Genomic DNA, 24487 nt, shown 5'->3' with positions numbered 1-24487 from the left:
TGAGACCATCAGCGGAAGTGCGCCGTGCAGCAAAAAAGCAAGAGAGAAGAAGAAAGGTGGGGCCCATGACGTATGCATCATGCAATCCTCAACCTCAGGTATCTGAAAATGCAGGGAAGAAATTTCGCTTGCAGAAGCTAGATGGGGACAAGTGGAGAGGGTCCAGATTAATTTTGACCACCCATTGCCCGGGTACACAGGTGTTCTTGCATTTCGGTCCCATAGAACGGCAGCTGCTACAGCCGGGATTTGATCCCGTGCCCTGTCCCTTAACATCACAATGCCATAGTCACTACACCACCATGGTAAGTATTAAATGCAATCAAGTGGCAACCTGTGATCATACGTAAGTACAATGGACACAAAGAAAATTAGTGCTAAACTGCTGAATTAAACCTGTAAGTGGTGCCTTCATACTCAATTATACAATAACAGTTGCTCTGGATGAACATCCACATTCTCTACCTCAAAGAAAGTATGGTTGTATAAACAGCAAGCTTTAACCATGCTGTATTACCATAAAAAAGTGCATGACCTTATAAATCTTTCTGCACAGTAAAACAAAGCTGCAACAAAGCAGAGAATTACCACAATACAGCATTACTGATACCAAACATGGTATGGCTAACTTTGTAATGTAAATAGGCTGCATGTTTATCTAACCAGTTGTTAGGTGCACAGCGTATCGTAGAAAGAAGACCCAACAGTGGACACTAAAAATTATGCAACTTTAGGCATAAAGTGAACTGCCTGCATAAAAATTAAATCTAGGCATGAAAACTGAAACTATTCTAAACATTATTTCGCAGTCGACTGCTGCATAATGCTTAAACTTTCACATATTTTTTATTGACAACAGCCCGAAGTTCCAGATTCTTTTTTTTTTGATCAGGTGTTTCTTGCAACACAATGTACAGGTGACCATGGCATGCTATAGAAATACAGTCAAGCCCAACTCTCTACTGAGAGGAAACTCTCACTTAATGCAAAGCATTTTTCATCATTCAAGAAACTTTGCAAGCAGCCAGTGCAGGTACACGCACTTACAATAGCCTGGTTTTCACACCAGTTCATTTAGAACAAGTAGAACAAACTGTGGCACAGCAGCTCAGATTTACCCAATGCAGAACTCAAGAGACACAAAGAACACCCCGATGGCTTTCACAGTGTAAACTTTATGGAGTGTGATGTTTGATGCCCAACATGGTACTAAATGTGATCTTACAGGCCATTTTAATTATCTAACATAACACTCCTTGTACACTGAGCAATGCCAGAAATGGGTGCATGCAAGTGGACTGAGCGGCCACCTGTGCTGGAATATTGAAGAGAGTTTTGAGCAGTAAGTTAAGCAAAAAATAAAACAAAGTTTTACAGCTAAGTTCAAGCGGGAAAATCTGAACATGCTATAACACTACATAACTGCAGCAATCCGTTACACATAGTAGCCTGTGGACAGCCTGGCAAACCCTGAAAGTGCAATCCAGCAGATTCTGGTCAAGCAGACCTCATTAAAACAGTCTGCACAAAAAAAAAAGAAAAAAAATCACATGCATTTTCGTGTTCCAAACAGATGCATAATGCCAACATCCTCATGGCTGCTTTGATGGCAACTACAAATGTAGCAAGTTTCTATTATAGTGAACACTTTTTACACCACTAAGCAGATGCTTCACTCAAGGCTCAAGGGCACCGTAAAACGAAAACAATAGAGGAAATCTGGCCATTAGAGCTACTGAAAAATATGCAAATGTGTTTACATCACCAGATACAATAACACTGCACACAATGAGACTTGCTCAGCTATCAGCAACATGCTTAGCAATTGCATTTTGCCACTGCACTTTTCTTCAGAATTTAGACATTCAGTACCTCTTGCTAAACCTTATGGTCAGCAACTATGAAAATGCATACCATTCATACACCAACAAATCAAGATATTAATAAATATCAGAGCCTTTAGTAGCAGATGCACAAGTTTTTTGTAAGAGTTACAACATGCAAGAAAAAAAAATCAGGAAGTGCAAAAACGCTCACTCAATTATGTGGATGTACCTTGGGGACGCTGTTGCTGGTTTCTTCTTTTCTGGGGCTTTGGGGCTTCTTTCAAATTTTCGCATATGCCTTTTGCGCCTAGCAGATGAAGAGTTGCTTGCTTCCTCGGTGCCATCATTCACACAAACTACAGCTGGTGACAAAGACCTCTTCTTGGGCATTTGAGTAGCTTCCGTAAAAGTGTTCGCATCCCAGCTGAAAAAGTCCTTCACATATGCACAATCTTGCTTGTTGTGTCGCACAAGATTGTCCATGCGGCTAGTACGAAAACTGCACTTTTGGCAAGCATACTGGCTAAGACGACTGTCAGAAGTGTTCCCTGGTGCAGCACTTTGCTGCCGATAATGAGTAACACAAGTCTTTTCCTCGGTTGAAATTTTTTTCTTTGCTTTTGAAAGAAGTGGGCTGCTGTTGCCAAACTTCATGCGCTCCATCTTGGATGGGAGGGACTTTGTTGGCGTAGGAGGTTCAGTATTTGTAGGAACCACAGCTTGCAAGTTATCTGGTATTTTGTGAGAGGCTGATTTTCGTTTCGAAACTGCAGGTTCTGATGAGCGTTCCACAGTCTCACCACCAGGGGATCTCATACGCACTGAGGGTTTGCGTGGACGAGATGACCGCCTCAGTTCTGGCTCGGAGGTAGCTGCTGACCCATTTTGTGTAGCTGCATCAACTGGCTCAGCTATTTTGCTTTGTTGCGCTGCTTCAGAAAATGTAGCTGACTGCTCAACATCTTGTGGAACTGCTTCAGTAAATGGAGCTGATTGTTCAACTTCTGGAACTGCTTCACTAATTGGGGCAGCTCGTTCAACGACATCCTGTGACACCGCTTCAGCAACTGAAGCAGCTTGTTCAGAAAAATCTCGTGGAACTGCTCCAGCAACATGAGCTGGCTGCTCAGCAACATCAAATGGAACTGTTTCACAAGTTGGAGCAGGTTCCTCAGCAACGTCTGGCTGAACTGTTTCACCAGGTGGACCTGGTTGTAGGGGAACATCTTGCGGAACTGCTTTGCCAAGTGGAGTTGGCACTTCAGTGAAGTCCTGACTGGCGCCAGGCCCAGACTCATTCTCTGGCTTTTTGGAACATTGTGAAGATGGTTTCACTAAATTCTCAAGTTCCTTGTCCAATAGATTCAATGTTCTTTTTTCTTTTAACAATGCTTCTCGGGTGTTGGATTCAGGTACTGTCACACTGCCCAAAACTGGCTCCAGCTTTTCAATGCCAGGGTGCATTGAAGAAAGTGCGCTTTCTGCAAAGCTTTCCTGAGCAGGTGTTTCTGATGCTGCAAGCTGCTCAGCTTGACCTGGATCAAGTGCCTCATTTCTGTATACTGACTCCAGTGCAGCATCAATCAAAATGTCATGAACAGAGCTTTCGCTTACATGTTTTTCTGCTGCAGGTGGTACGGACTGGCTGAGCTCAGGCTGCTCCATTCAGCGCAACTACAGAAGAGAAAAGTTATTCTTATTAAAGTGGGAGGCTCTTGAGTTCAAAAAGAAAAGAGAGGGAGAGAACACAAATTTTACAAGGCACATACAAAAAATATTATCAACTTTGGGAATATAAAGCAACACTTAAAAAACATTTGCTGGTTCAATGGATCATCAAATGCTTGTCCCACTTTGGTGAATAATATTTGCTATATTGCAATAGGCAAAGCACAATAGAGTCAACATGCATTAACTCCTAGGGACCACTGACTTTTCTTAATTTATGAGATGGTTGAATTATTTGTGGCTAATTGAGGTATGGTTCAAGACAGAATTTTTGTTAACTAGAAGATACACCTATCGTAGATGGAGATTGTTTTATGACATTTCAGTAAAGTGCATACTCCCATCTCCTGAACTCTGAGCAGTAGAGGCTGGGGCTTGTATCAGCCAATCAGTAATGAGAGCCAGCTGCATGCTCCAGAAAAAAAAGAGGAAGGCATACCCACTGTGCTTCACTAATCTTCTTGTGAAGATTTCATTCAGTCAGCGTCACATGGAGACGCTGACTGAAAGGCGGTGGTCCCGGGTTGAAGTCCCGGACCAGGATGAATTTTTCTTCAACTGTGAAGCTTTTCTTTCAAGGAACCCGTATCGGTTTCCTTCGTAGCACTTAGCTACGTTTGGGTATTTTTCCCTATATTAATTATTTCTCTCCACCTTGCGGGTTTCCGCAGAACTATTACATCAATCTCTTGTCTTTGCTTCCGAGTTCTTGATAAATTCGACTTCACCTGCTATCTGCTAGCCGCCTGGTAAGCTCAGATGGTAGAGTGGCTGCCCTGGAAAGGCAGTGGTCCCAGGTTCGAGTCCTGGACCAGGACGAATTTTTCTTCCACTGCAAAGCTTTTCTTTCAAGGAACCCGTATGGGTTTCCTTTGTAGCACTTGGCTACGTTTGGATGGATGTGTCATTTTACCTTTATTACTTCTCTCCACCATGCGGGTTTCCGCAGAACTATTACGTCAAATTTAGGAATACTCGATAGCCTCTCAATCGGAAAAAACCATAGACTAAGAACCATTTTTATGTAGCATGAAATGTCCGCTGAGCGAACAAGAGAAAAAGAAAAAACACTGCCATGAGTGGGTATCAGAAGGGCAGCTGTGGCCATGACCAGCATGGCATGTCTGCCCATCTGGATTGCGAAAGACAACTGAATTCATTAACTGTTCACCAATACTAAAATGAGAGAAAATGGAAACGAAAACCCAGCTTCTATGTAGTATGATATGTCCACTGAACCAAAAAGCGAAAGAAATCTGGCAGAGGCTGTGTAGAAGTCTTAAAGAAAGGATTAAGGAAGTAGCAGACATGACATGACCCACAAAAGTATTCGATGTAGTTCAACTACCACACGGTCAGAGGAGGTACAGGACTGCATCCGTGTCCTAGCAGCACTACACTTAACGCTTCCTTGATGATGTACCGACAAACCCAAATCACAACCCTTGAATGACGTGAATCCTTCACACAGGCATAAGTTAGCATAGTCACATTCATTTCACCAATTCGAGTATGGCCATGAGTGGGGCATGAACAGCATGAGTGAACATGAGCATGAATGTGAGTGAGCATCGGCGAGTATGAGTGGATGTGAGTATGAACAGGAGTGAGTGACTGAGTGAGTGGGCAAGAGTATGAGCCTGAGCAAGAGCTGGTGAGTGTGAGTTGATATGAATATGAATGCAAGTACCAGTAAGTGTGACTAGACACAAGTATGCATCTAAGTGATAACCAGTGAGCGTGAGAGGATGTGTGAATGTGAGTGCTCGTGACTGTAAGCCGATGTGTGTGTACGAGCAAGAGTTTCAGTGAAAGTGAGTGATGTTGAGTGAGTGTACGTGAGTGCAAGTCAGTGGAAATGTATGACTGGGCGTAAATCTAATGAGAATGAGCATCTGTGCTCACTGGCCGCGAGCTCATGAGTTGACTGAACCTTGTCGCTGAACAAACTTATACAGCAGTAAATGAACGAATGATGGCTCAGCCTTTCCTGTGCAGCTTTAGACCTGTTTTCGCTTAAGAACTACTCCTCTTAGCTTTTTAAATGGATATAAAAGAGGAATATTAAGTTAGGCTGTATTATTTATTCGTGCTTCTACAATAGCTAAAACCACTACTGTTATCCTGAGAGGTGCCTTGGCAATTCTTGTTAAAAACAATAAGCTCCGATGCTAGCTCACTGTGTCATCATACATTTTGACGGCGTCTACTTCGGTCTGGTTAATTGTTTATTGGAAAGGAGGAGTACTGTGCAGTCTGAAAGAACAAAAAACTAGATTTAGAAAGTCGGGGACTTTTTCACGACAAAACTGCCCACATAAAGGATGCTCTAAAATCCATAATATCACGTTGACGTATACCTTAGCCGTGACTCTTGCTGTTCTTAACTTCTTTATGCTAGCCGAGTTCCACAACCAAAGTTTTATTTAAAGGGAAGCTGAAAGGTTTTCCAGAAAAAATGAGTGAACATCTGTACATAATGGTTTCAACCCTCCGAATTCGAATATCGTATCGAAATTGAGCGAAAGAAAGGGCAAATATATTTTATTTCGACGAAAAGTGCAGCAGCGGACACGCCCAGCTCGCGCTTCTCGTTTCCGCCTGTGATTGGTTGGGCGCCTCGTGACATCAACTCTAGTAACCGACCGCTCCCGCTACACATGAAGCGCGGTGCCAGGTAGTTTGGTGCTGTTTTTCTGAGACGGTAATGGAAAATTTAGAGAGACTGCGTTTTTCTGAGGAGTTTGGCGTTACTCCCTACATGTACGAGCCGATTGCGAAGAGCCGGCCTCTCGAAGAAGCAAACAATGCTGGTGCGAGCAGTGCTTTCGACGCGAACGAAAGCGAAGTCTTGGGATCTCCTCGTGTTGGAAATGCTCTTTGGCGAGTATGTTTTTTGCAAAGCGATCTAGTGATCTCGCCGATCTTTCGCCGATCTAGTGAGCTCGTTTCCGGTCAAACAACTGTAGTGTTGTGTTCCTGCATGCCTCCTCGTGGAACGTAAGCGGGGATGTGATCGTCGGCATTTGTGCGCTGTCCAAAGCTGTCGGCAATTTACAAAGACTGTTTAAACGCATGAAAAGCTTCCCGGTTCATGCAGTACGTATAGTGACCTTCATCTGTTGACTACCACTCACGTTGATTACCACTCACGTTGACTACCACGCAGGTTGACTACCACTCTACATACACGCAGACGCACCAACAAAGGAATGCAGGGTCGATCGAAGCAGATTACGATGGCACGCACGCAGAAACAAGCGCGGTCAGGCACGGTCGCGGGCGCTGCGAAGGAACGAAACACTAGAGTTGACGTCACAACACCGTGGTTTCCGGTCTCCGCTCGCATCGTCAGCGTCAGCAGCAGCGCGCGGCATTCGATGGGGGGCGGAGCTACAGCGCAATTTCAACCGACGATTACGTCGCTTTGATTGAAAAAAAAAAAACCCAAATTTCACCTACATGGTTTATAAGGTTCCCGCATCCGTATGTGAGCGTCTTATTGAATTCGACAGACGCTTCAGCTTCCCTTTAAGAGGCTTGCTGCTGGTGGTCATATTCAATTGCTCCTGGTGTTTGATCTTACGATTCTGTTACAATTCTGCCCTTAATAAGCCAAGTGACCTAAGCACTAGCCTCAAAGAAAAGAAAGCGCAATTGCAGTAACTAGAAAACGCATAAAACATGCATGTCAGCAGACCTGAAGAGCAGCATAAAGTGCACTCGGGGAGGGAAAAAGGGAAGCCGTGGAAAAAGTCACCTGTTCAGTGCATGATATCCGCAACAGTAAACAACTTTCTTCAGGTCGCAGTTGGACGTATGATTGGTGTCTTCAAGAAGAGAAACCCTTGATGTAGGCATAGATTGGCATACTCAGTAGTGAGTATGTCTCATTCATACCCCCACTCATTTCACAGTCTTGAGTGTGGCAGCATAAGTGAGTGATGAAAGGTGTGGGTGGATGCGAGTATGAACGGGAGTACATGAGAGTGTGAGTAGACGTGTGAACGAAAACGAGTGCCAGTGAGTGCGAGTGGATGCAAGTATGAATGTGAGTAGGTGCTGACGAGTGTGAGTGGAAGTGAGCATGAACGCCAGTAAGTGCATATCATGAACAAAAAAAATATTGGTGAGTGAGTGTTTACTTATTCTGCCGATCTATGCACACAGGTAGGCCTCCTGAATTTACAGACGCCTAGCGATTACTCTGCACATATGGTCATGTAGCAATGCCAAAAGTTAAAGACCAAGTGCAGCAAAATTATGGGCTGCATTAAAAGCCTAGCTTTAGATACAGATATAAAACAGCCTCCATGCTAATTTTTACAGTTGAAATATCACTGAATGCATCACCAAAAGCTTGTAAATATGAATGAATGTATGACACCTTTATTGGAAAGGTCTACGTTGGGGGGTAGGGGAATTCGCATATGGGAATAGACATTTTTGGCTCCGAAATTGAAAAACACCACCATTATTGCTCATCAGAAATACACAAAACCAAGACGGTTGAGAACCAGCGCAGTGTCTCAACACAACCTCAGAGATTAAGCGACAGCTGTGCGACTCTGAAAATCTAAGGTCACGGTATGGGATTTGCATCATATCTGCAAAGCAAGAGATGCACACATTGTTTTCCTAGAATATACAACTCGTTAATAACTGAATTAACACGGCAAGCTGGGCGAGTTGGTGATTGAACATGTTCCTAAGGGTGGGCAGTGCAATCGGACGAAAGACGAGAGGAAGTACGCGCTCGTATTGCGCTCGTATTGTGTACTTCCTCTCGTCTTTTGTCCGGGTTGCGCTACCCACCCTTAGGAACACATTCGTTAATAACCAATCATGCCAAAGTAAAATTTTGCTGCAGTTGGCTTTTAACTCTGAGAATGTTCAGACAAAGATCAACCCCAAATGGTACAAAATGATTAAAAAAGGTAGGTAATTAACAAAATAAGCTCTGTAAGCACATGGCAAAGAAAAAAGCAAGATAATGACATAAGCAGCACAAAAAATGAATGGTGAGAACTGGCAGCATGATGCGCATACGAAAGAAAAACACTAGTACACTAAATTCCCTTGACAAACAGGCTGACATATGTGGAGCATATTTCACTCTTCTGTTCACTGGCGTACTCTACACAATTTTTTTTTATTTATGTAATTTTGAGAAATGGCACAAGCACTTAGGAAATGCAAGGCCAGCTTCAACTGACATACAGGGTCTGTTCTGAAAGTAGTAGGACTGGTTTTTTCCTTGGCGAACAGGTGGACAAAAGGCGGTCTGTGCGTGCAGGATCGGTGAAGTGGGATATTGGGAACGCTGGGAAAAATCTGCAGTCGGTTCTCAGCCGTTGAAGAGAGCAGGTCGCTTGTACTGTGAGCCCCCGTCGAACCGCCTCGTCACGGAGAATCAGGAGCGTTTATTGGATGAGCAATACGCGATCAAACTTTGTGTAAGGCATGGTAAAACGGGCAAAGAGACTCACGATATGATTAAGGAGGCCTACGGTGATGCTGCCATGGGTAGACCAGGTGTTTTTGAGTGGCACAAGCTGTTCCGAGAAGGTAGCGAAGGAGTGGAACATGACGACTGCTCCAGACACCCTTGGACCAGCAAGACCAACGAAAATGTATTGCGAGTGAAAAATTTACTGAACAGTGATCGTAGGATGAGTATCAGAATGATTGCTGATGACTTGAGCATTCCTCATACCCAAGTTTTTGAGATCGTGACAGAAAACTTAGCCATGAGGAAAGTGTGCGAGAAGTTCATGCCGCGAATGTTGTCAGAGGAGCAAAAGGGCAACCGGAAAGCGAACTGCCAGGATCTTCATCATGTGAATGAGGACCCAGACTTTTTGGACAATGTAGTGACCGGTGACGAGACTTGGGTGTGATTACGACCCGGAGAGCAAGTGTCAGAGCTAAGAATAGCACACCCCTTTTTCCCCATGCCTCAAGAAAGCACGAATGAGCAAATCCAAGCAAAAGTCCATGCTCATTAACTTTTCTGATCTACACGGAGTCATCCACAAAGAGTTCGTACCACCCAGACAAACATTTAATGCAGTTTTTTACATGGAAGCCCTCAAAAGACTGCAAAAACGCATTGTTCATGTCCGCCCAGCCATCGTCAACAATTGGCGGCTGCACCATGACAACGCGCAGAGCCACACAGCTTTCCACGTAGTGGAGCATCTTGCCCAGCACAAGGTGGCAACGCTGCCTCAGCCCCCCTACAGCCCCGACTTGGCCCCGCCAGACCTTTTTCTATTCTCTAGAATAAAATTGACACTCAAGGGGAAGCATCACGGATCGGTAGAGGTGGTTAGAGAGCTAAAACACATTCCGGTCCAGGCGTTCCTGGAGGCGTACAAAAACTGGAAAACTCATTGGCAGCAGTGTGTAGATGCGGAAGGGTGCTACTTTGAAAAATTCTAATCGTTTGTGATATTCTCATGAATATATATATCTTTAAATGAGTCCTACTACTTTCAGAACAGACCCTGTACACCTATGGCAACAATATACCAGAGTAACCAACCGATGAAGAGCATCACATTTCTTCAAGATGAGAGAAAATAGAAGCTTGGCACGTTTATAGGATTTCCCAATAGAGGTACATACTGACTCTAGCTTTTTGTGCTACTCAGTTGGTGTCATGTTGTCTAACTTGCCAAGAGCATCGAAGTTTGACCTCTGAGGTTGTAAGCAGAGTGCAGGGCAAAATGTTCCAGAAGGCAGCCCAATAGTGAAGCTGGATCAATGCCATGTAACACATTACGGCAAGAAAATGTAGCGTGTAGCACATAGCATCGAATAAACGTTCTCGTCTTTTGAGGTTTGTGTTTTTATCTGCAAGCTGAGAAACAGGTATCCTACAGGATATGAATCTCACAGGCAGCTGCATGGGCTTCCAAATTTTCAACCACCTCCATGGTGGATGATTCCCTGCACTGTCGTAGGTAACCCTCTCAGAGGTCACAATTGATGCAGAGATGAAAGACACACACACCTTCTATAGGAGGCTGTTTAAATTGATGACTCCCCCCCCCCCCCCCCCTTCCACTTAATGTGTGTATTACATCTCGCAAAGAACAAATGTAGTGAGATTTTCAGGGGGTGCTTTAAGTGTCCGTTAAAGAAGTAAATGCAAATGATGTAATTCTTTTTTTTTTCACAATTAATAAAGCAGGAGGCATGACGCAAGTGGTGTTCTAGACCATTCAGATTCATGAAACACATGCACAAGGACAGTACACGAAAAGAACAGACAAGGTAATCAACAAACTTCACGCTTTCAGGTACCTATTTGTGGCGTTACCTTTTTAGCAATCAATTATTCTGTGTAGAACTTTAGCATTTACTTGCTGCTACAGAATTAAAGCATTAAGAATAAGGAAAAAAAAAAAAACGTAAGTACTTGCAAATGTCCGGTATGTGTTGCTTTTCCGGATTCAGACGTTCGTACGCTGAATTAACGAAGAAATTGGTTTTTCACCAGGGGCATGAACAGTTGGTTACGTAGGGATACGTCGTTTTATTTTTTTTTCTTGATACTGACACTGCTACTGGATACGATAATGTTTCAAGGGCTTTTGTAGAATGCTGTACATTTGAGTCGTGCCCTAAACCTCGCGATGGTTCAGTGTAAAATGTATAAAATATAGCAGCGAAAAAAAAATGTTTTCTAACGCTGTTCTGAGCAGTAGCGCACATGCTTACATTAAGAAGCGTCCAAAAAATCTTAAGAGGGGGGCGGGGGGTATATATGTTTACCGGAAATCACGTTTCTGTTACTTTTTTTTTCGCCGTGAACTGGCAGGCCGATAAGTTTCACTAAAACAGGTCACTTTGGCACAATGCATGTGCAATGCTACACGAGGCGAAACCAGCGAGGCGACATCGGCACAATCTGGACTAAGATAATGGGAAGGGAAAGCCCGCCCGCCCAAAGACGCCAGCGTTGCATGCAAGTTCCAACAATTGGGTTTCTTGCGGTGCGAGCTTACCTTAAGCTTGCAGCAGTTTTTCAGGCTTCTTACTTGTTACGGAACTTCTGTAACGCGTTTGCTCTATATTTAACCTAAACTTTTCGTTACCTACGAAAAAACAACACTTCCGCGCGGCTAACGCGTTTCATAACGTAGAAAAACGCAACGAAGATGGCGCAAAAGGCAAAAGCACGCATCGCTGGCGTCATATCTTTTGCAACTAAACAGAACAAAAAAAATGACAACTATGTCACGCTTATATCTTGGTTCTAAAAAATAGTCGCTAATAATGAAATGATAATTAATTCACAGCTACATATACTGTGATGCATTTGTGCGCCGTCTGCCACTGTCGCCACTAGCGCTACTAGCGCTACCAAACACCAGACGCTCAATCTTTTTCGTAACGTGTCCCGGATTGCGCTGAAATTTTCCTTCTCGACGCATGCGCCCATGTTCGTATATCGGACGCTGACGGTCGGATGATCTAGGCCTATTGGGCCGAAGAAACAAGGATAAATAGACATAGCGATACGTATTTCGTTGTCTAGGTCCTTCGCGAAGCACGGGAGATCATGAGCAAGCAAGTCCTACAGCTGGAGCCTGACTCCGAGCTCCACTTCAAAGGTACCACTCGGCTAAAGTACGGTTTTCGAACAAGTTTGGCGACATGCGGGGGCCATATTGACGGCCAGCGTCTGCTTTGCGGTTCTGCTATACGTCTTGCGCTTTGCAGGCGCGAAAATATGCTTGGCTGCATGTAAGGATGATTGGCCTGGGAATGGAAAGGGTTCTGCGACTGTTCCTTTTGGTTGCAGAGAGCAATGTTCCTCACGGCTCGCACGTCGCCGCCTTTCCGCCAGAAACTGCGAAACCCATCTATTGCATTCTTATTTCTTACAGCTTCGACAGAACTCTTGCTAGTTGTGAATGTTTATTCGCTGTGGCAATTTTATTTATCAAAGTGCGAGACTGCAGTGATTGCCTACATTCGTGGGAGGGGACCTCAAGTGGCCTGTCGGTCGGCGCTGCTCCTTCGTCCCGTTTTGTTTTTGTTCTTCCATCAGTTTGCTTAGCGCTGTGCTTGCTGTGTAAGGTTACGAGCGTGAGCTTTCATCAGTAATTAATCCACGAAAATAAATCTTAATTTCCTTGAATGCAAGATACTTCCTGCAACAAGGAAACGTTAACTTGTTTTGTGGAATATTCGTAAATCGCGTATTTGTACGCTTTCTCCTACAACTACATTTCCGTGCTCGATCTTAAAGTCTACCGAACGAGTCATTGTGCCCTAAAGTTGTTGTGCCTAATTATAGCGTGTGCGTAATTCGCTGTGAACAATGTAGCTGTGTACACCAGGCGCGCCGCTGACCGTTCGTTTCCGTAGCTGGAAGCCGCCGCCTCTTGGCGGGCCCGAGGAGGCCTCTGGCTTGGCAAAGAGGTGCTTTCATTGTAGGGCGAAGACACTGCCTGCTGCGGGTTGCAGTGACATTGCTGTCCGATCGCATCTCACCGGTGTTTAGTGTGGGCGTCATGTGGGCATTGACAGCGTCCGAAGCCGGCTGCTAGTTGCGACTACACCAGCCCCCTCCCTCCTCCTCTTCTTTTCTCGGTGACTTTCCGGAAAACGTTACGAGAACCAGCCTGAACTATGTTTGTGTCCCTAGACCTTGACATTGCCATTCGCACCCAACTGCCTAGCTAGGATGGAATAACCGGCGGCGCTCGTCTTCCTTATGAACCACTATAATACGACCTTGACACGTACCGCCTGCCTACATTGATGTGTGCGGTGCTTTCTGCTGCGCCGTCTGTCATGCACGAATCGAGCTGCTGTGCGAAGCACAGTTGACGCGTAGATCTTCGTAGAACTATCATTAGGCGCACCTCAGGTGACAGAAATACGGAATCCACTACCACAGTATCTCATTTCTATCTAGATTATGACTTTTGAATGTAAAACACACATATATGTATAGACGTGCAAATGGTACTTTTCACTCTATTCTGACTGTTGTGCTACATACACAGCTACTGATTGAGGTGCTGTTTGTCAGTTTTTTCTAGCACTTTAGTTCATAACCTGCCGTGGTTAAATCCCAGCCGCGACGGCCACGTTTCGATGTGAGTGAAATACAATAACGCCCATGTACTGTGCATTGGGTGCACACTAGAGAAACCAAAGTGGTCGGAATTAATCTGGAGGTCCCGACTACAGCATACCTCAAGATCGGATCATGATGTTGGCACGTAAATTTCCAGAATTTAATTTAAATAGTTTAGTTCATATTCTACAAGGGCAACAAATTTGCACAGCTTAGCTGTGTTCTGTGTTCTAACCAACTAAAGCTACATACACTAGTTATTTCAGTGGTGTGAAAATTTCAGTGCAACTGATATACATATTTCATGTTCATGATTGTGCTGCTAGCAGACCATGATCATGTTGCTCATTTTGTACTGTGCACCTAAATTTCAATGCTTGTGAAGACCCCCTTATCCGAATTTTATGGTATGCTTTCCACCAAAAAGTACTGAATATGTGAATGGAATTTAAGATGCTAAATGGAACAGGAACTCCAGTCCATGGCTGAAGGATACTTGTAACTGCTCCTATAATTCAAAAGTACTGTGGTAAATGTTCTACATCACTTGCACCATTGAAGAAATTCTACAATGAATTGTCTGGCCAGATGCTTGGAACATTTTCTTCAGTGGTGGAAGAACTCATCATTGCATGGAGGTTATTGCTACGTATATCCCAGTCTTTTTCCTTGAATTTCATGTGCTGCCTATGCCAATTTATGCATTACAACTCACCTAAACTACTTCACTTGTGGGGCATAACAAGATCACTTCCTAGGAGCCTGTCTGTGAGGCCCAGGCAAAGCTTGTTTTGGTTGCATGATATAATGCTTTGTGTCACCTATAAGCACCGAATACTTTGGGCAGTGGCATCTTCTAGTGGTACATCTAGTGGTACATCTAACTTGGTTTGCTCTTGCCCTCTTAGTAGCGTTCAAGCATTGCAGTTTCACCTATTTTATTGTACCGCATGCATAAATGACTTGCTCTACAATATCAAGGCTGACATGTTTCATCATGGGCTATGCTAACAATCTTACAAAGATGCACAGCCAATTCATTATTACAGATAAGCAATATCATATATGCACAATGTGTATTTTCTCTTGAACGCGGTAATAGCCAACTCTACTGATGTAGTTGCTTCTGCATTATGTATACCTTAAGGAGAGTTGCAGCTTAGAACGACAGAAAGCTGAGCTAGTTGATAAAGATTCATAATGCAAAAGAAGGGTAAGGTTTGCTTCTTGGCGTGTCTTCTTTCTTTTTTTCGCCTCAGTGCTTTCTTCAGTTCATAGTTGACATTCGTGTTGTACACTTCTCTTGTGTCCGCGTCTGCACGCTTTACCCCATTTGTGAGTCATAGCTTGTCATGCAACAAGTCACCAGTTCACCATTTCTATCATGATACCATAATTATCATTGCAAAGGTGGTGTAGTACTGCGATTGCTTGTTTTTCACCTTTCATGGCAAGTAGCACTGTAAACTGTGCTAATGCCTGACTAAATGTGTCCTATACATGTCTGTAGGTTTTGTTGAGGGTAGCATAGTGGTCAGTGAGAAGATAGGTTAACTTGCTTGCTCTGTAGGTGGTGTGCGGTAGTGCAGTCGCACAATATTTTGAAAATTTTAAATGTAGATATGCTAAACACATTAGTAACTCTATTTACCTAGTTATATAATTGGCCTCTAAATACCATGCAAGTTGCAGTACTGTCACTCATATTGCATATAACTAAAGGTTCTTCGTTGAATTTTTCTGTAGACAAACTAATATAGGAAAATATTTCCATATCAGCAGTGCTGCAATCGTAGTTCTTTTTCAATTATCTTCAACATAGTTTATCATCTAAACTGGAAGTCTGTTTCCTTAGGCATTATATAGCAGGAAATTGTCAAGCTTTTATTCTTTATACAGAAATCTGTACTGGCTGAGGTAAATGAAATGTTCGCTCGAACTTTTCAAAAAGTTTGCTACAATAAATTGTCGCAGATAATCAAGGCTAGCATGCTAGATTTGAAAGGGACGCATGCCTACGCGAACGGCCCTCAAGGTTGTTTTGGTGCTAGAACTTGCCCCCTTTTAGTGTTCTTGTTATGGGCAGCTGCTGAGTGTTTTGACATTAGGTATTTAGCATTGCATGGATGAACAAATGGCAAGCAATGCTGATTTGTTTCCATACGATGAAATGTAATGGCCAGCTCTGCTTGTTAAACATTTGAGAAAAAATTGCAATGCTGCATTGCTTTTAACTGACTAACTCTTTGAATGTGATTTTTCATTACACAAGAGTGCTCTTTTATCTAAGCTAGCCATTGTGTAGGTTACTTAAGCTGCTTGCAATTTGTGAAGGGCCAAAAGAGGCTGGTCAGCGCCAGAAACTCCTTGAGCAGCTGCATCACCTGTTGGCACGGCATTTCAGGTTGGGTTGCCTCATCACCGGCAGTGCTGTTTGTAAGGGCACCACCGATGACTTGCAATGGCCATCTGGTGCCTTTAATTGACTCAATTACCTACCAGCTTGATAGATCTTCACTGCACTTTAGGACTTGTTTAAACCACAGACTTGGTTTCAGAGTACTTAGGTGTACTATGCGGCATGCCTAGGTAGAAGTACATTTCCTTTGCGTAGCAGAGGCCAGTTGGGCAGGTTGAGAAATAATAGCATCTTGCGAAACTTGAACTTGTTGGTTCATCTTTGAACGGAAAAGCAGCACACACACAGACAGGCTGGAAAGTGTGCTTGGGAAAAGAGGTCGCTTGAAATATAGGCTGTACATGGTAGCAACATTAGAGAGTATCATGTAGAGGCCCTTGTTTTACTCTTTTCTGTGCTCAGCTCAGCTGGAATAATGCTTAATTCTACTCCATTTCTTTATTTTTATATTCCATCACTGACTTGACCATTGCCATGCCTACTTTATCAACACAGTATGCCAGTAAGGAGCTAAGGATAAGAAAAATAAAATAAATACTTGTTGCATTACACTGGCTTTTATGTTTTTAGCGAGGTTTAAGCTGCAATAAATGAAGCACTTTTTTTTTTTTTTAGGAAAAGAATTTATCAGTGCCTGAAGCAGATGGAATCTCAACAGCTTAAAACAAAACTGGCTGAACAATCTTTCTCGAATGAAAGAACAGCACACATACTAACATGACCCTGCACTTTCATGCACCGAGAGCAGTGTAGGTATAATCTAAAAATTTTCGTTCTATTCCTTTTGTCATGCACCGTTCATGACCAGGGAATCCCAGTGGTAACGGTGATAGAGCACAGCTTGTACCACTGACAAAACGCAAAAAGGAATAGCATTGGAATAGAATCCTTGTGATATACTGGCCCAGGTTTTCTTAGTGGAATAGTGGCACCACCTGTCATTAAGAGTGCATAATGTCCTCCTCACTTTTTATCACATTAGCAGCTGACATTTTGCAGCTATAACCCATTTAGTCACAAATTATAAGTGCAGCTTCTTAAGGTCCCCAAATTTATTTTTATAAACACATGGCACAAACATTGCCATCACAAACATTTTTGACCTATAGCATGAATATTTAATGCCATCGGGCCACTCTTCATAATTACAAAAAAGTTGATTACAGATATTGAAATTTTATTTGCTATGTGCTGGTTATTGTTGAGTTTGAGATCCTTCTGACTTATAAATTGGATGTTGATACAAAGCACGTTCAACCTATTGTCAAGCCTAGTAGTACACCACTTGCAATGCTACTAAACTGGATCGCGACAGTGTTTTTGGTTAGCAGAGGGTTAGGTTTACATTCAGTGCTATGTTTAAGGTTTGTTTTCTGGCTGCCACTAGTCGGTGCAAAGTTGCATCTCCGTCTGGAGATGGTTTTCGATCCAAAAGTGCTGCGGTTGTCTCAATTCAATCTGGACAAAATGGCAAGTGGCACACCCAAATGTGTTATTAAACAGTCTACCTGCCATCTCTGTGTTAAAAATTTGAGCGCTATTGAGCCAGCAGGGCTGGTATAAAGTGAGCATTTCTTTTAATTCTATTCTTTTATTAGCTACCACTCACAATCGGCTGATCCTGGTGATAATGTAGGTGGATTGTGGCTAGGACCACTGACAGTGTGGAAGAAAAAAGGAATATAATTGTTACATTTTCTCCGCCCAAATTGGCGAAAATAGCCATTTACACCAGTCTACCTGAGAGGTACAATATTTTCTCTTTTATTGGCATGAAGTTTTAGAGCAAAGCTGTTTATGCAGACCCTGTGCCGTCGTTGTTGGACTTCGCTAAACAAAGGGGCCATGTGGCAGAGGAAAAGAGCTCAACAGGGGGAAAGGGATTGGAGTGACCTGTTTACCTCTGTGAGAATGCTATTTTATATGCGAATCTTATACGGTTGTCACACAATGCATTTTCGGCGATCGAGCAAGATTGGCATCGAACTTCTTGGCAATTGATTCCACCCTGCCGTGACAGAAACTGTTATGCTGGCAGTTTGTGGCCCCTGAACAGTGCCCAGCGATTGAAACACGATACTAGGAGCGCATGGCCGCTGGCATTTCTTGCACCAGCAAGAAGTGCCGGCAGCCACGTCAATTGTCAAACCAATCCAACCGATCATCAAAATGATTGCCGCGCCTGCATCTCTAGTGGTGGGTCTTGCGCCCGATATACAGGGCTTTGGATTAGTGGTTCCGCGCATTCCATCCCAGCTACAATTATGGAAAAATCATGAGTAGTGCGTACTCCTGAGGAAGAAGCTGCCTACCGTGAGCACCAGCGAGAGTTGGCGGTGAAACGCACAAAATGAGGGAAAAGAATGGTGAAACAAAAGATCTATATGGACTGCTTGCAAAGTTTGACTTGCATGGTGTAACACTCGGTGTAACTCTGTAAACAGCTTTGCTGTTCAACCATCTTCACGGACTGGAAGGGGCAGTGATTTTTGGCTTCACTGGATGCATGTGATGCTTTTATGTTGTGACCAGTTTAAATGAAATAGTGATTGAAAAGATCTTTTCTGTGCTTGATATGTAGATAAAAATCAATAAACATAGCCACCAGTGGTTTGGCATGGCTAACCAATTGGGGCTATCTTTTTCATATCTCCTTAACCACTGATATTTGAGTTTCTTCATAGACCCCATAAATTGACATTTTGCTTGTCACTTAGACTTGTTTCTAATTTTTTACCCTTTTTTTTTTGCCACATCCCCAGTTACTTTCTTGTTCCTCTTCTACTGAAAGAATGTATTAAATTTCGCAGGATGCAGTTTCAACTGCTCAAATTTCAGAGCTGACATATTTGTATGATGGCAGATGACTCAACGGAAGCAGGCTGTAAATCTGACACTGTATCAGATCCCTTCTGTTGTGTGTGTACTGATGACTCGGTGCTGTTGTAAAGTTACAATTCGTAACAATGAATGCATCATGTTAGCAATCAACACACAGTTGTCAAAGGCCAAAAGGATTTGCTTAAATGTCTTCCATGGTGCAAATGCTTCTAGACGAGTCTCCCTAGGCTTGGGCGGGCTGTGATTTTAAAATGGACATTTCCTCATTCTCTCTGGGGTCAAGGTGAGACAAGGCGACAATCCGTGCAGTATTTTCATTAATGCACAAAATATTGCGTATGCAACGATGCATTTGGGGTGAAGTGGGCATGAAGGCTATAGTCATGTTCTCTATCAGTATCAGCATTTTGGCCGTGCTTGGCTTGCGAGAATAAGCCCTTGTGGTCTTTATAAAGTACTGGAATATATTTGAAGTTTCATGCATATCTGTGTTTACTTGTGGTGGCTTAGAGAGTGAAATAAGGGCCTTTTGTGTTGTGTTACTCCAGCCAGTTTGTATCCTTCCCCAAGCACAAAACAAGCCAATAAGCCATCTCTATCTGAATGAAGATTATTCATTATAACATATAAGGAAACAGTAGGCATTGATTGTTTAAGAATGTGGCCTGTGCTGCATACATTGTTTTCCTTTGGTACTGCCTCTGATACTGTGCACATGATGGCTATGGAGCTATGCAATTTACTTTGTGGTGGTGATACTAAGCTCTGATGTTGCATAATGCAACCTTATCGATTTAGCAGTGTGTTGAGAACTGCTGACATGAGTGAGTCTCGAAAATCTAATTTTGACATGAGGCTGGGTTCATATTTTGAAAATTCTTTGCATGTCATAACTGCACCCCCCTCCCCTCATTGTTTATTGTGCATTACTCGGACGACATGGGACGGCTCACACTGTCGTGGAACATTTCTCTCGTATAGTGCGACACATCAGTTACTCAAAGCTAACCATGCACCAAAAGCAAGAATTTCGAAGCATTTTATGTCCCTAAAACACAAATACAACTCCACAGAATTTTACACACTCGTCAAAAACTAAAAACGGGGATTTTTGCTGCTGCAGCAGGACCAGAGTTCTCTGATGCCAGTAGGTTAAATGTTCACTCAAGTATACTTACAGTTGAGGAATACACTATAAGCATGGCTGTGAAACAGATACAAGATATGCATACCCATATCAGTTGTGTTCAGTGACTCCATAATCATTGTGCAAGCGTAATGCACATGTAAAACGCACTGTAATCCTCTGCTAAACTCCTTTGTAAAATGTCTACAGCATACAATCGGAAACTTCACATAACTATCTGTTGGGTCCCTCGCCATCGTGGTATAGCTGTGAATGAGGAAGCTTATGCTATAGCTGGATCATCTCTATTACCTTATACACTATGTTATTACCTACAGTATACACCTTATGTTCCATACTGAGACTTTCAAACACTGGTTCACAACAATTTGCAAATGCGCTGGCAGAAGGAACGGAATCCCTTAGTCAATAATGAGCTCCACACTATGCAACCATAAATAAGCTCTGCATACACTTGTTTCTGCCAGAGACATGAAGTGATCTTCAGCTGCTTGAGAATAGAACACACTTATGGAACACACTCTTACGTCCCCCTCGCAGCTGATATGCCCATCTGCAGTCTGTGTGATCATCACTGTTCATTTCATAATTGAATTGAGTGTTAAACGGTGACGATTGAAATATTTCACTTGGCACTGTACCTCACGACCCTTGCCGTAAGTGCAAATAAATGCTCCTTTGTCACCATCATTGTAGGGATTTTAACCATCAGAAATATACATTTCATGTCCAGCAACGGTTTTATAAACATCTGTAATACTCCTTTCCTCTTTTTATTGTAGCACTATACACCAGCATGTTTATTTCCATATACACGGATCATTTGCTTACTACCATTACCTTGAGCTGACCAGTCATCACTGCTTTGGCGCTGTATGGCCATAGTAGCATTTGTGCCATTGAACTCCATAAGTCGTCATATTTATTGTGCCAATTGGTTAACCCAATGAAAACAGTGCTGCAATGGTTGTGAGCCACTGACAAAAGGCAGGAACAATGGATAAGCAAAAAATAATTATTACAAATCCTTGACCCAGGTCTGAATAATGGTGCAATTTTATAGCTGAAAAATTTTGCATGAGTCTTGTATTAAAAAATGAAACAAGTTCTTGCAGTTTAGTCTTGTCAAAACTGTACGCCTGTGTTTCCGAACGCATTATTATGTGTGTATCCGAACGCATTAACGAATAGCATTATTCTGCTTAGCTATCTGGTTGTTGGTTTACAAGTTGCTGCTCCACTCAGTAAAACATTGCCTAATGTGTCCTTTTCTTTTTCCCATGCTTGTTACATAATGCACAGGCCCTTTCAATGACGTGGTTACTTCTCACCTAAAGTTGTCCAACCCAACAGACAAGCGAATCTGCTTCAAAGTGAAAACAACGGCACCGAAGCGCTATTGTGTACGGCCCAACAGTGGAATCCTTGAACCCAAGCAAGCCGTCCAAGTGGCTGGTAGGTGTCCTGTATTAATTTTCTGGTTTGCCTTAAGAGCCTTTATTTGTAACAGTATGTCATGTTTAATTCCTCTGTTCCCACAAAATTCATTTTATTATTTCAATGTCATTGCAATGTTGAACCCATATTTTAAAGAGCATGCATTTAGTTGCTCAGATAGGAGCTGATGCATTAGGACAGTATTAAAAATTTTCCAATGAATCTTAGAGATCAGTCAATCTAAAAACTTTAACAAGTCTGCTCTTTTTCATGAATCGCTGTCATCATCAGCCTAAGTCATGTCCACTGCAGGACAAAGGCCTCTGCCTGCACTATCCTTATCACTATTTTGCATCAGCCAACATCAGCGTATACCTGTAGATTTCATATCGTTACCCCACCTAATCCTCTGCCATCCTAGTCTGCGCATCCCATCTCTTGGCACCCATTGCTTCTATTGTAGACCACTGGTTATCAACTCTACGCAATCATGACGTACCGAACTTTATTTCTTCCTTTTAATCTCAACTGGAATATCCCTCTAGTAATTTTGGTATGGAACTTTATGGGTTGATACGTGGGGCTTGACATCCCAAAGTAACACTGGGGATATGAGAGATGTAGTTAAGGGCTGCTGACTAATTTTGACCAGCTGGAATTCTTTAACTTGTGCCTAAACTTAGATACAGAAGCATTCTTGCATTTTACCCCACCGAAGTGTGGCTGCCTTGAATCAAATCTGTGATCTTGTCGTTTTACCACCATGAGAATGATGGGTAGTGCATGTATGTTTGTACAGTTTAGGTAACAATAATGAATTCCTTTGCCAGCTTATATAACATTACATACTTTCTGCGTAATCTTTAAATTGACCCTTAGCCATTGCTGGTTTTGGTTTTGAGTCATCTCCAGCATTGTTGAATAAGGGAATATCTGAAACCCGTATGTGCTTAAATGTTCCCATTTAATCCTGTCCTTTAGTGTGTGTTTTCTTTCTGCCAATCTGACATCTTGCGCACTTGTTGAGCACACAGTGAATTAAAGGTTGTCTACTTGCTTGATCCCCTTATTAACAAGGTGTCTTTTTGTGCCTTTACTGGAAGGAATTATGGTACAGTAGCTGTGGAGTCTATATAGACCTTTCTTTACATTCTCACATATGCTCCCTCATTTTGTTCAGTGATGGTGCAAGGTAGAATGAGTAGTTAGTCTCGCGTGTTATTTGATTAGGATCATGCATTTATGTGTATATTTAGCCATTGCTTGGTTGTTTATTGGTTGCAACGGCCTTTGCTCTAATGTAATAAGTATATACATGATGAATGTGACAATTGCAGGCTATTATTTGCCTTTGAAACTATTAGGTTGTCCTAATACTTGTTTGCCACCTGGACTTGCAGTCATGCTCCAGCCATTTGAGTATGACCCAACGGAAAAGAACAAGCACAAGTTTATGGTCCAGACCATGATTGCTCCGGATGGTGATGTTAATCAGGATACTGTGGTGCGTGAAACATGTTTCATTCTGATGTGCTTGTCTTTTTAAGATATTTTCTCCACACATTTTGTGTGTAACAGTTCATGTTATTTAAAAAATGCAGAGGTTATTGAATGCTTAGAGCTTTAGTACTGTTGAACCTTAATATAACAAACATGGATTAACGAATGTTTGGATTAATGAAGTAAATGTAAAATTTGGTTGGTCATACTTTATTTTAATGGAGTATTCTCGTGCATAACAAAATTGAATATGTGGAATCCGACACTTTATTCGTTATTGCGAAACAAATCTTTGTTTGCACATGCCTCAAAATATATACTCAAGTAGCAAAATAGCAAATACTGTCACCAACCGATTTTTCAGACGCCTTACTTTTTGGGCTGAAATGATTCCTGTGGCACTGCCACCTACCCCTAGCACTAATGTATGACAGCAATAACATTTTGGACGCTGCACAATGATTTGGGCACAAACCGTGTGTGCAATGCCTCAAACATGGTGGCTATGAACCAAGTTGTCACCATGTCAATTAGCATGAAACTGCAACTATGGTTGCCAACTCCCACTGAAGTGACGCCTAATGGCCTAAGTAGTCTGACGGCTGCCGGAGTGGCTAAGTAGTTTGAGGGGCTTTAGAAGTGTCTGGGGACAAGCCATCATGGGCAGCTGTTTGCATTCGATTGTAGACCTTATTGGTGATTGAGCATGAGATCAGACTCGTGAGCTAGACTTACGGCCGAAGTAGCGGAGTACAGAACCTGTGTGGCCCACTGAGTGTTCAACAAGTTTGTCGATGATGTGTGCTCTTTGGCCGGTTGCTTGGTTTGGTCGGACTACAGTCTGCAAGTTAATGTGCCTATCCTGCACAATAATACCGGTCATACGGGCGTGTATTCACAGCATTGCAGAGTGCGTGTATGTAATTTGTTTTTCCCGTGTCTCGTATCACCACGACACGAGGTCGACGGGTGATCAAAGTCTGCAAGAGGAGGAGCATTTAACCCTTTCAGGGCCGGTTTTTTTTTTTTCTAATGCGACCTCCCATGGTCGAATTTTTTTATTGCAGATTTATTTTTAGGCTGACCTATTTAGAAAAAAATATTACTGCAGTTTTTTTAGAGTGACCGTAAAGTAACAAAAAAAAAGTTTAATTAGGTAAGCATGCATTGCTTATTCATGAATACAGATAGGCTTCCATAAATACTTATAATAAGAATAAAAAAGTAGATACACTGAAATAGATATATTCTGGTTTGGCACTTGGGCAATAGTCCTCATTGCTGGGACCACCTCTGGACTCGCTTGCAGCAGAGCAACCAGTATGCACGGCCATATTGTAATTGAACCATGTATGTGAGCACATGCTAGAAAATTCCATGGTTGTGCACTTGTCAGAAAAACCTAAAGAGTCGAAAACTTGCAGTAATCTTTCGTTCCGTCGCCAACAAGGGGTCAATGAGTTTTTGCAAGCTGGATCTCGAGAAAA

The 24487-nt window shown here is 42.7% G+C and overlaps 3 protein-coding genes across 6 annotated transcripts in view; 2 read left to right on the top strand and 1 right to left on the bottom strand.

Moving 5' to 3' along the window:
- Positions 1-11767, bottom strand: part of LOC126547839 (uncharacterized) — a 91522-nt gene extending 79755 nt beyond the window's left edge. Inside the window, exons 1-2 of one of the 3 annotated variants that reach the window (XM_055063682.2) lie at positions 11570-11767; positions 2038-3500 (exon numbers count right to left, since the gene is read on the bottom strand). In XM_055063682.2, the coding sequence (XP_054919657.1) occupies positions 2038-3491 (1454 nt within the window). In that variant the 5' untranslated portion in view covers positions 3492-3500; positions 11570-11767. The remainder of the gene's footprint in view (positions 1-2037; positions 3501-11569) is intronic. The other 2 variants (XM_050195852.2, XM_050195853.2) reach the window with 2 other exon arrangements.
- On the top strand, positions 9047-9454 carry LOC126548286 (protein GVQW3-like). Its single transcript, XM_050196435.1, has one exon. The coding sequence runs from the start codon at positions 9047-9049 to the stop codon at positions 9452-9454; it is 408 nt and encodes a 135-aa protein (XP_050052392.1).
- Positions 11768-11939: 172 nt separating the features above from the next.
- The window catches only part of LOC126547851 (vesicle-associated membrane protein-associated protein B-like), a 37234-nt gene continuing 24686 nt past the window's right edge, over positions 11940-24487 (top strand). For both annotated transcript variants that reach the window (XM_050195879.2, XM_050195878.3), the window contains exons 1-3: positions 11940-12178; positions 21366-21518; positions 22901-23004. In XM_050195879.2, the coding sequence (XP_050051836.1) occupies positions 12127-12178; positions 21366-21518; positions 22901-23004 (309 nt within the window). In that variant the 5' untranslated portion in view covers positions 11940-12126. The remainder of the gene's footprint in view (positions 12179-21365; positions 21519-22900; positions 23005-24487) is intronic.

Source organism: Dermacentor andersoni, chromosome 1 (assembly GCF_023375885.2).
Source record: "Dermacentor andersoni chromosome 1, qqDerAnde1_hic_scaffold, whole genome shotgun sequence".
Classification (NCBI taxonomy): domain Eukaryota; kingdom Metazoa; phylum Arthropoda; class Arachnida; order Ixodida; family Ixodidae; genus Dermacentor; species Dermacentor andersoni.
This window is presented reverse-complemented; position numbering and strand designations above follow the sequence as displayed.